At 44.6% G+C, this 11,546-nt stretch overlaps 1 protein-coding gene across 2 annotated transcripts; it reads right to left on the reverse strand.

The window, feature by feature from the left end:
- Nucleotides 1-141: 141 nt before the first annotated feature.
- ccdc120b (coiled-coil domain containing 120b) lies at nucleotides 142-10,350 on the reverse strand. Of its 2 annotated transcripts, XM_085923728.1 has the most exons (12): nucleotides 10,111-10,350; nucleotides 5,672-5,800; nucleotides 5,500-5,606; nucleotides 4,969-5,099; nucleotides 4,232-4,327; nucleotides 4,070-4,157; nucleotides 3,924-3,983; nucleotides 3,691-3,844; nucleotides 3,515-3,616; nucleotides 2,660-3,170; nucleotides 2,175-2,539; nucleotides 142-2,016 (listed from the first exon to the last, which is right to left on the reverse strand). In XM_085923728.1, the coding sequence occupies exons 3-12, from the start codon at nucleotides 5,549-5,551 to the stop codon at nucleotides 1,920-1,922; spliced, it is 1,656 nt and encodes a 551-aa protein (XP_085779854.1). In that variant the 5' UTR covers nucleotides 5,552-5,606; nucleotides 5,672-5,800; nucleotides 10,111-10,350; the 3' UTR covers nucleotides 142-1,919. The 2 variants fall into 2 exon arrangements, with proteins under 2 accessions (XP_085779854.1, XP_085779853.1); XM_085923727.1 differs by having other exon boundaries at nucleotides 2,175-3,170.
- Between the last annotated feature and the right edge of the window lie 1,196 nt (nucleotides 10,351-11,546).

Below are 11,546 nucleotides of genomic sequence, written 5' to 3' on the forward strand. Positions count from 1 at the left end.
CACATTACATTTAGCCCTGATGACTTTTAAGCTGCTATGCCACTTTAACAATAATACACAGACTTTCGTTTACCTTGGTAGAAAACCTGATATTTTGTGTTAGGTGACTCATTCTGCGATGCAAAACGATTGATTGCAACATGAAACTTTATTGTAGTAGAATGAATGCACAATTTCATACATACGGGTACATACAGTAGAAGGCCTATTGAGCCTGATTTCATAGACCTGCTAATAAAAGGAAGGAACAGTGGTATTTAAATATATATTTGGAAAAAGAGACTTGAACATCAGCAAGTCGGCGGAATATGATGCTTCTAACACACTAAGGGATGAGAACACGCTACAGTAGATTGCTACAAAGTTTATGAATATACTATCGGTCAATTTTGCTCTTGAGCTAAATTCATAGCATTTTTCTCAACTCTAAGAAAAATACATTTCAAGTCCCAGTGCACAGACATTTGGTCTTTTCAGAGAACTGTATAGCTGTGTACAGTAGAACATTAAATCAACATGGTGCTACATTGTTGTTGTTGTTTTTTTTACCAGAGTAGGAAATATTATCAACATACAGTATCAAACAAAAAAAAATTTACATTCAAATGAGTCCATAGATCATAAATGGCAACTAAATAATTCCACCCAAAAATATGCTTGGTTCTGTTAACATCAAATTAATGACAAGATTATCTGATACTCTCATTTTCCGAGGTTTATGTGGCAGAATGATCAAAAGACTAAGAAATACATGTCATGGAATAGAATCAGATTTTCTTTTTTTTTTTTCAGACAACAACAACAAGAGGTGACGAGTCAAAATGCGAAATCATTGCATATACAAATCTGCAGAGATGAACTCTCCAAACATTTTCTGGCGTGAGACCTGCTCACTCAGTCACTCTGAAACAACAGCAGCCCTATTCTCTTCATGCCGCCAGACTCGCTTGTTTTTGTTCACAGAGAATCAAATTGATTCAATGTAGAAGCGGGGTTTCTTACATGTGGTTAGTTTTAAAAAAAAATAAAAAAAATCTTATTGTTAGTAAGGGAGTAAAACATCTTGTAAGTTCTCAACGTAATCCATTCCACACTATTTACAAACTGAGACAGGCTGATGATGACTGTCAACACTGCAGCCCGCCCGTCATCTCTCATGGTGGCAAATGAAAGGGAATTTAAGGCTTGAGATGTTCATAAAGTGCATCCCCTTTAAACTGAAGAAAGCAACGCAAGTTCTTGCCATACAGTACAATTACTACTGTCGTACAGTAGATCTCACAACAGCCATTTGAAAACAAATCGATGACATCGTTCCAAATGACCCAGATTTTTGTGACATCGTGAACTGCTTGATTCAATTCGATTCAATTCATCATTAGAAAGTTTTGCTCGATTAAAAACATGGAGGCACTCCCATCTGCTACTTTTGTCAACTTTTGGGTATCAACATTGACAAATTGGAATGGTTGTAGAATTAATTACAGATGAAGATTGAGTTGTTTTTTTTTCATATTATCCACAAACACATGTTGACTGGCATGTTATAATACTTGTATATTGAGCAATATATTATCTCTTCAATATAACTTTTTTCGAACTCAGGAGATACAAAATAGTGATTTCAACTTGTAAAAAAAAAAAAAAAAAAAAAAAGGATATCTTGGGAGACTTCTCTGTGTTACTATTGAGGAAATTGTGAAGGAACCACAAAGTAGTGCAGCTTGACCATATGAGTAAACGCTCACCTCCTTTGGGAGTTCTCGCTTCAGCGACATCAGGCTTGACGAAGCTTTTCCCACCGTACTGCTGCTGTCGTTTTTCTGCTGAGGTTGCCATGTTTTGTTTCCCTGTTGTAGCAAGTGGTCCGTACTTGGAGTCAATGCTTGCTATTTTGCGTGCGTGTGTGTTCTTCTGCCTCAGACAAGGGTGCCCGGGTCTGCGTTGGGTTCCTTCGGGCCCCCTTCTTGTGTCTGTGAGTGGGGAGTCTCCTGATAGAGGGACAGCTCCATTGACCTGTTGGAGAAGCGACACGCATCAAAACTCTACACAAAGTAGGAGCTAACGTGCTGGATGTGGGTGGGTGCTGTTTTGTTTTGTGAAAACAAGTCTCCTCCGGCGTCAATCACCGCTTTCGGACCACACGAGCCGCAAAGTGAGAGTGCAATACTGACCTGCCATGCAGCGGGTGCCCATGGAAGCTGGCTGACTGGGACATTTGAGGCTTGTCACCTTGAGCGGACTGGGCCGGGATGGCTAGAGGGTGGGGGTGCGACAGTCGTGAAACGCCTGCTTCGTGGTTCTTAGGAGGATATCCCAGGGCGTTACGAAGGTACCAGTCTCTGAGGCCCTCCAGAGCCAAGGCTTTGTGGAGGCTTCTCGTCGAGTCCTCGGGGGTCGGGAGGGACAATTGCGGGGCTCTGCGACTGAAAGCGGCCCCGGAGAGTTCCGTCTGGTAAGGGAGGAGGTTGGGAATGGAGGACGTGGTGGGACCGGCGGCGGGAAGGTGTGACAACAGGATGGCATCCTGAGCGTGTTGCTGCAAGGGGATAAAGGGTCCACAAGATTTGGTTCTGGTGACCTTGACCCTGCGCATGTCAGCTTGAGACCCTCGACCAACCATGGGGCTGTAAGGAGGCGCTGCGCTCGGGAGGTGCACCTGAGAATGGGAGAAACCGTTTGCATGGGGTGTAACTCCTCCAGTGGAGGAGCAGTGAGAGGGTAAGTCCTGCCAGATCCTGCCTGTGGACTGGAAGAGGTTGTGCTGCACTTGCATCCTTTGCTGCTTTCCCCAGATGTAGTCCATCAGCAGCTCATTGTAGCCCACCCCCCTGGCCCCCATGGACAGGCGCATTTTGGCCTGCTCCCCAGATCCTTCCACGTGTTTCTCTGGGCTGCTCAAGTGAATGTGCCGTAGTTTCCCATCCGTCAGCGTTTCCGAGCTCTTGTAGGGCCCTCCTTTCGGGTGCATCCCGTTTCTGGGTGCCGGGTCGTCCGGAAGGCTGGACCGATCCAGAAGGGCCTCGGAGCTGTTACTGCGTCTGGCTCTAGAGTTGTAAAGGCCGCTTCTACGGTCCGAGGAGGAGCCCTCCTGGGCGAGTGGGATCATATAGGGCACATCTGGACTGCCGGACCACTGCTTCGACCCGTTGCTCCCCGACACCTCGGACCTAGATTAACCAAGGTTGAAGTAAAGCTGTGAGCAGCAATTGGCAAGCCCTCTTTCACATCTGCTTTTTTTTTTCCACTGCAAATCATCCAAATGACTTTCAGAAACTTTGACGCCAGAAAGTCTTTGTATTCTCTCATTCAATAGAAGTCTGATTATCTTATTTACATTTCTACATTTACATTTCCATGTGAATATGACTTGTAAATGTTGCCCCCATTGTTTAACCCTCAGTTGTTACATTTCTATAGACTTGGCGGGAAAGCAAAAAAAAAAAAAAGGCTTTAACCCCCGCTGGTGGCTAAATGCTCGCTTCTGCTGAATTTGGAGGAAAAAAAACATTACCTGACATGAACACTGATTGGTGCCGTTCGGGCCATAAGTGGTGTCGCTGGAACACTTCTGCCTTCGACATTCGATGCACTTCTTGATAAAGAGTGAGTTGGACTGTCAAAAAAGAAGCCAAATTGGTACCACATCTAAATAAGGGCAAATGAATTGAAGTTAGGAGCAAAAGCTACCTGACAGAGCTTGTGACGGAATTGCGCCGTGTTCTCATTTCGTAGTAAATCTCTACCGGAGAGAGTTTCCTGCTGATCCTGTGGTCGGGGCTGCCGACAGTTAGCCGAGGCTGGGACAAAGAGCGCTGATCGGCAGCCACGCCGGGAGACGACTCTTGGGAGAGAAAATACAAAGAAGGGCGGTGATGAGCGGATCGTTTGCGCATTTGAATCTCAACCTGTGAATTCCATACCGTTGTCGTGTGACGTTGAATCTGACATGGAGCTGGCACTCTCTGACATGACCCCGTCCTCTGGAAGTCAAAGCACACCAATTGGAATTGAATTTGAATGTAAATAAAGCTTTTATAGAATTTAGTTTCAAGAACGCATGACCTACCTGTGTGACATCCCCGATGGACCGTCCTCTTGCTATTTGGGATGAAGATGGCTTTCACCTGCCTTCTTTGGGCCGCTTCATCCTGCAGCTGGGGTATGCATAATCACTTGCGTTAGGACTCGAGTACAAACGGCAAGAATGGCGGTGAAGCTGTTGACTTACATCGGTTCTGGGAGGCAAGCCAGTTCTGCGTTGCACCGTTGGGGGTTTCTCCCCTGTCTCCAGGGGGAACGCCCGTGGCAACTTCCCAGTCAGCTCCTGAGGAGGAAATCAATTAGCTGAAATCCCTCTCACTGGCCTACAAGGTCCCAAGATTTTCGAAAAGGACACCACTTAAGAGATTACTTGAAGTTGCTATAAAAAGGCTCCTTTTAATGCGTCAGCGCGCTCGGAGCAGTTATGGCTTAAATGACGTTTTGGCTATAAATTACACCTACGACGCTGTAGAAACTTCGAATTAGTGCCACACGCAAGGAAGTCAAAATGGAGCGCGGTGAGTCACTCTAAACACACGGGATGTGTTATAAGGCTGTGAAAAAAACAGCTGAGGGCATTATTACGTGGAGACAGCTGTCGATGACGGAATATGATATTAATCATTTGGAGGGAGATAATGGACACCTTTTCATTGGGATGGCGCATCGCTCTGGTTTGCTCAGTTGTCTGTCCCCATTTTTGCGTCATTACACGGATACAATGTGCAAATATTAACCACATGATAAAGTGAAGGTAAAATGTTTCCAAAATGGATTGATTTCACCCAGCATTGTCAGAACGTGAGCATTGTTTCAGAATACTAAATGGTTACAACTTTATGAGCTGCTGCGTATAATAGCTCTCATTAAATCTCAAAGGCGGCGTTGTTGTGTGTGTGTTTTCAAAGTGGACTTTGCACTCACCGCTTCCTGGAAACAAACAAGTTTGAGCTCCTCCACGCGAGTGCTCAGCAAAGCCTCCAGGGCCTGCTTCCTCTCTTGCAGAAGCGCAACCCGCTCAGCCTGCAGCTTGCCATCGTGGCACACTTGAACATCTACGCAACACATTGCGAATCATCATGCTTGAGAAAGTCCCAATCATTCGTGCACACTTGAAAGTTATCATGTCAGGTTCGATTGACACTTTTACAATCGGTGGATGTATATTGGTGTTGTCTGCTGCCAGTCACACACACACACACACACACACACACACACACACACACACACACACACACACACACACACACAAAGAGTGTGAACGTGTTGTGATAAGCTTGACAGCTGCGAGAACAAAAGGCCTTCACACTTGCAGATGTTGGTGGTTCCACTGAGACAAGCACTTTTGTTTTCACTCAGTTGGACTGTTAGAAAAAACACTGGCTGAAAATTCCTCCAGGCCTTTGTGGACTTGCCTAGACATGAAGGTGTGCGCATTTTACACCAAAGTCTCACCTGGAGCGCCCACCAAACCCATGGATGTAATCAGATGGCCTTTGACCTCCATGTGATTTAATTGTGGGGTCTTGACAATGCACGCTCCCGCCCGGCCACAGCCTCACCTGATGATGAGAAAAGCAGGTTGCAATTGGACATGCAGCTGAAGTCCAGATGTGAGCCCACTGACCTTATGGGGTCAGCCATGCGCTGCCCTGAGGTGTCGAGTCACTGGTCAGCGGGGGATGGTTTTCGGGTCCCCTCGTTCAGACGTAGCATCGGGAGACAACGGTTCTGATTTGGAGCTTAGGACAGAATCCTTCAAAAGATGGATTTGAATTCAAGCTAAGATGACTGTGTTCTAGGCTGCAATATTTGTCCCACTTAAACAAGCACACAGGATTTGAATCAGCAAATCTACTCATCTGATGTTTCTTTGCTTTTATACTCTTTTTCTTTTAATTGTGTGGGCTTTTTATGTCTGAGTGCCTTGAAAGACGCCTTATAAATAAAATGTATTATTATTATTATCTGATACTTAACAGTTGCCCATTGCCTAAAAATGAATCAAAAGCCTCGGTTTTAAGCTTAATACATTTTAAAAAGGCGTTTGCAAAGTTCTCGTGGCTCGAGGCAGACTATGAAAGTTGGAGTCTAAAATTACCACAGTGAATTCATTAGCAAGCCATTAATTTGCAAAGAGGATGTGAAACGGGAGAAGTATTGTTAATAATGTATTCAGACAAATTCCGTAGTGTGTGATGTGCAAAAATAGTAAATGCCACAAGTGTTCGGTGGTGCTACCGTGACAGACAAACAAAAACTCGCTTTCAACAGGGTTTACTTCACGAAATGACTTTTCATTCCAAATGGGCACAAACCGATGACTAACATGTCCTCCCATAGCAGAGGTTCATTCCCATCAAAGGCTAAAAGACCTCCAAAAATAGTCTCAGTTCTTTTTCTCCCTCAACAATGTTCACAAATCACAAGCAGAAAGAAAGAGGCATCCCGCTGTCTGCTCGTCAGCCGAATAAATCGTGAAATGCTTTCGTCAGTTAGTGAATCGGGATGGCAAGCCTTGAGGGCTGAATCGAAATCAACCCCCCCCCCCTCCATCAGCATGGCATCTTTTAAAGAGAAACGTCTATCTGCTGAGAGAAGCCAGCTCGACCCGCTTTTTAGGTCAAGCAAGATGTGGTGTTTCGTTTTCCTGCTTCAAACAACAGTGGGTGAAGTGCGCTTTGTGTGCGCGCATACTTGAAATACTTTGCACTGGCTCCTGTCCGGAGACCTGAACTCGTAACTGTTGTGTGCTTTTGTCTCGTACATGTAAAAACCAACAAACACCCACAATTGACCATTTGGTAGAGATCATCTTCTTGGATGGTTGCCAAATGGTGTTGACGAGACCTTTTTTGGATGTCTGCTTAGTCTGGAAACCAAAATATGCACTTCATTTTGAGAAAAGTTGAGCTCGGCAGGATTAAACTTCAAGCTTTCACACGAATTCAACCTAAATTGTTGAGCTCCTCGGCAAATGGCGACAGGACTTGTTGTAAAACACCAAATGGATTGTAATGACCGTCCCGTAACACACCTGTTACAATGAATCTACTGAGGCACCAAAACGTCGAAGGAAATAAAGGAAAGGAAATCAAGAATCATTCAAATCCATGATAGTTGACACAAATGTGTTCTTTTTTTTGTTTGATTGTGTGGATATCAAATATGCATTCCAAATTTCTATCCCACAAAAAAAAAAAAAAGCAACAAGAACTGCCACGGGATCAGACACCTGAGGATGTACAGCGCAAAATCTTGAAACATCTGGTACGCAGATGCACGAGAAGATACAGGTAGAAAAAAAAAAAACGCGACTGCATCGCATTCCTCGGAGCAGCCTGCGGGAGTGCCGGCAGGAGGGATCAGATAAACTGGGAGCTGCATCAAAGGGAAGATGGAGAGCCATATGAACATCGCAGATATGAATGCGAGGCCATTATGGAACACGTGTTTTGTTTTGCATGGACTGGGCTGGGCTGGGTGGGGAGGGGAGGGGGGGGGGGGGTTGCGCAGGGGCTACGTTGGTTAAAACATGAGCTGTGCGACGCCAGCCAGCTTCCTCTGTGCACCTCGCATCACACGAATGCAAATCAACAAGGAGTTTAACATTCAAGTCTGCCGGGCCAAACGCCGTAGCTTCAAATCTGACAACGTTCAGATGTTCTTCTTTTTTTTCTCTGCTTCTCACTGCTGAGACCGCAACACTCTGTGGAAAGTTAAGCTCCCTAGCCATGATCACAAAAAAAAAAAACGGGTTTCTCTTATCTTTTGCTCTTAAATCAAGTGGTTAGCTGCATTCGAGCAAGTTACGCCACCTGGACAAAAGGCGGAGCTACTTTCAAGAGGCGCTCTCCTGGTCATTATGGCCGGCAAGTTTCAAAATGATTAACTCGAATTACTGGGCCTTGACCTCAACGGCATCAAACCGCAAAGTCAGTGACCTCGCCAGTGTTTTTCTGGATGACCGGACAAAAGATAAACACAAACAAATCATCTTTATCATCTGTGCATCTGCTGTTGGGACTCAGAAACGTGCTTGTTAGCCCATTGTTAGCGCTGTCAACTGAGCGAGATATCATCTCAGGTGAGGTCGGCCATGTTGACACAGCTGCTTCTGTTGTGAACGTACACAGTAAGCAGACAAGGTTACTTCCCGCTCAGACGAGGGAACTTCTCCTTCTTGTCCGATTGTCTCGGGCTACAGATGTGACCAATCGTGATAACGTGTCCTGACCGTGGCCCCCGTATCCTCTCCAGCGGGCCTCATTTATTTGATAAGCAGAAGACATGTGACTTCGACTCAGTTGCAAGTCCAACGGTATCACAAGCTGTGTCGCCAACATCTAAAGGTTTGAGAAGCATCCATCAATGTGTTTTTCTGGACTGCTTCTCATGTTCAGAGTTGTTGGAGTCTCCCAGATGACCTCCAGTAGAAGGCAGAAGACGAAAAGCAGTCAGTCACACTATTCACACCCCGATTCACAGCATCACCGAGTGAGAATTGAACCTCCGCAGAAGTGGTGAAGCACTTCACCATCAGTGACAGAAACAAGACTAGCTTCAGCGTTCCATTTCCTTGAAATACTGATTCATTACATATTTATCAGCATAAAGCAGGGGCCAAGCTTAGCTTGGACTGACCGACTCCAATAAAGGTGATTTCTCATCTCTGGCCTCCACACTCACCTTTGCACATTTGACACAATTGCTACGAGTGAAAATGAATCGAGATGGCTATCCACCTGGATTCTGCTAAGCCAAGGTGGGGGGAGTAATAAGGAAAGGAATGCGGCTCAAAACGTCGGAGGGGATTATTTCGATACATTTTCCCTTTGCTCTCAAACACCTCGGCCCAAACCGGTGCCTAGCCCACATTTTGATGTTCTACTGTGCCTGTGATCTACTTTTGTTGATGTAACACAGTCACAGCCATATGTGTGCGCTAATCATATTAGCAAAAAAATGGGATCTCATTCAGGAAGAAATGTGTCACCCATATTCACAAAAGTAGATGCGCCCTGAGACTTGATTCCTTGTACTCACAAGGCTTATCTCCTTAAATCCCAGCTTGGGGGGAAAAAAAAAAAAGGCCTAGAAGCTTCCACCCAGACCAGATTTTGGAATGTTTTCACTCAGTGTCTTAAGGGCAAAATAAAGACTAATGTCCTGAACTCAACTGCAAAATGTGGAGTGATCTGGGTCAGCATCTACTCCCCTGTGATGTTTGATAGCAACACACAAAGTGAGTGGCGTGTGTGTAAGAGGGAGTGGCTGGTGGACATGAGAGCAGAGAAGAAAAACAAACAGCAGCATGTGTTAAGGAGATCAGGATGAAAGGCTGCAAAAAAATCAAATCAAGCAAGTCTCTTTGGGAAAGGTGGAACGACGTCCCATTAGGTAAATACGACAGTCATTACTTTCCAGAAGGCTTGTTTTGCAAACACTGCAAGAGGGACACTCGCAGAGAATCCCCCTGCAGGCATCCACTGACCCTCAACACTCTTGTTTTTCAAGAGCCCGTCAGACATCCATCCTTGTTGAGGAATCTCTTAATGATAGGCCTTCACACTCATGCATGGGAGAAAAGAGCAAATAGCATTCATAAAAACGCACAAACATGCCCGTCTGTCTGTATTTGGCTCCATAACAACTCAGCAACAGGGGGAAGGAAGCATGACACGCATTTCTCCTCCTTTGAGCCTGCACGCGTTAATTCATGGCTTGCGATCCACGACATGTGTTGCCGAAAATGACCCAGTCCACTCGTGCAAAACATTCACAGCGGCCATGTGTTGAAAGTAAAACATTGGTGACATTTTTTTTTTTTTTTTATCATTCACATACATTGCATTTAAAGTGGCGTCTCGGACGTGTGAGGGAGGCAGCATCCACGGACGTGCATCTGCATAGCCGCAGACGGCAGGAACATACACACGATTTAAAAAAAAAAAAAAACACCTTCCTATACTTCGACTCGCGATGATGGAGACAATATTTTTGCATTTCTTGATTTTATCTTAATGTTTAATTAGTGTTACACTTTGAAGAAGAAACCCGTCTTACCGGAGAGCATGACCGATGCCTTGGGAGGACTCCGTGGTTCTCAAGCCGGGAAGGAGAATCATTGCTGGCGGACACGACATCCTCTTCTTTCTCCCTCCCACAAGCGAAGATTTTTTTTTTTAAAGGCACGCACCACGCGTCCGAACCGCCTTGTTCATGGTAGCTCCGTGTCCAAATTGTGATTCCCCGCGAGCAGCCTAACGCGGACCCGAACGCCAGTACAGAGCGGTCCGCATCCTAGCTGAGCTGAACCGACTGACTGAAGCAACCTCCGGAAACAAGAGCGCTAAACCCCGCCCACATGCAGCACGCCCCCGATGGAATCTAAACGACTAACCCTGGCTGCTTCTTTCTTCAAAATTAATCAAATTCAAAATAAAATAAACGAATAAATGCGGGGGGAAAAATGTGTCGAAAATCCACTCTGGCTTGTTGCTGGCATTTCGCGACACACTCAGCAGCCACAAGAAAATCAGGGAAAGCCAGCTGCAATTCCTATCGTGTCGACTAGATGACGCTCTTTTTCTTCTTTCTTTCCAAGTCCAGTGTTTGCCAGCCTTTTTTGAGCCAAGAAAATTCGAAATTTCTGCATCCCTGGTGTGACCCCATACAAAAAAAATAAATAAAATGCAATGCAAGTTGGGTCGTTGTCAGCAAAAGGTGTTTCCATTTTCCAAAATCAAATATAATTCATTTCCATTTTAGCGCATTGAGCCATTCAACACCTTTCAGATATTAAATAGTTTCCTGCTAGAATCTGGTACAAAAAAAGACTTTCAATTGCAACAAATTTTATCCAAATGATATGAATCAATCAAATAATCTAAAAATGTGATTATCATGCATGACCGTTTGCCAAAAGTGGCCTCGATAGAGCCAGAGTACAATTTGATAGGAAGAATATATTGCAGGCTATTGTTGGCATATTTAAAGGGCTGAGATTAGAAATTACAAAAACAGAGGGGGGAAAAAAACATACCATAGGAAATTGAAACAGAAATTGTTGAGCATTTATGATTGAGCTCCATAAAGTCTGCCTAGCAACAACTGTGTAGCGTGACCTAAAAAAAAGGAACAATGCTTCTTCCATCTCTGGTGTTCAATGGATTATAGATAGTGTTGTTTATTCACTCTTTGCCATGACTATGGGAAGTAATAATCAAAACAAATTTGACACTACATTGTATTTTTGTAATAAAGCATTTTAATCTACTCAAATTTTCATTTGTATGTCTTGCCATTGGATTCTATGACTGTGAGACACCACTAATGTTTTCATGGTCCTTGGGTTGCAGGAGGAAAAAAAAATGGGAGCCCGGTTTTATTCTAATTTAGCCACAGGAGGATTTTGCCATTCTGGATTTTGGATCACGGATCAAAAGGATTAACTGATATATCTGTCAGACAATTGTACAATATATCTACTGGAAGGGCCA

Source organism: Syngnathus leptorhynchus, chromosome 11 (assembly GCF_054491065.1).
Source record: "Syngnathus leptorhynchus isolate UIUO chromosome 11, UIUO_Slep, whole genome shotgun sequence".
Taxonomy (NCBI): Eukaryota; Metazoa; Chordata; class Actinopteri; order Syngnathiformes; family Syngnathidae; genus Syngnathus; species Syngnathus leptorhynchus.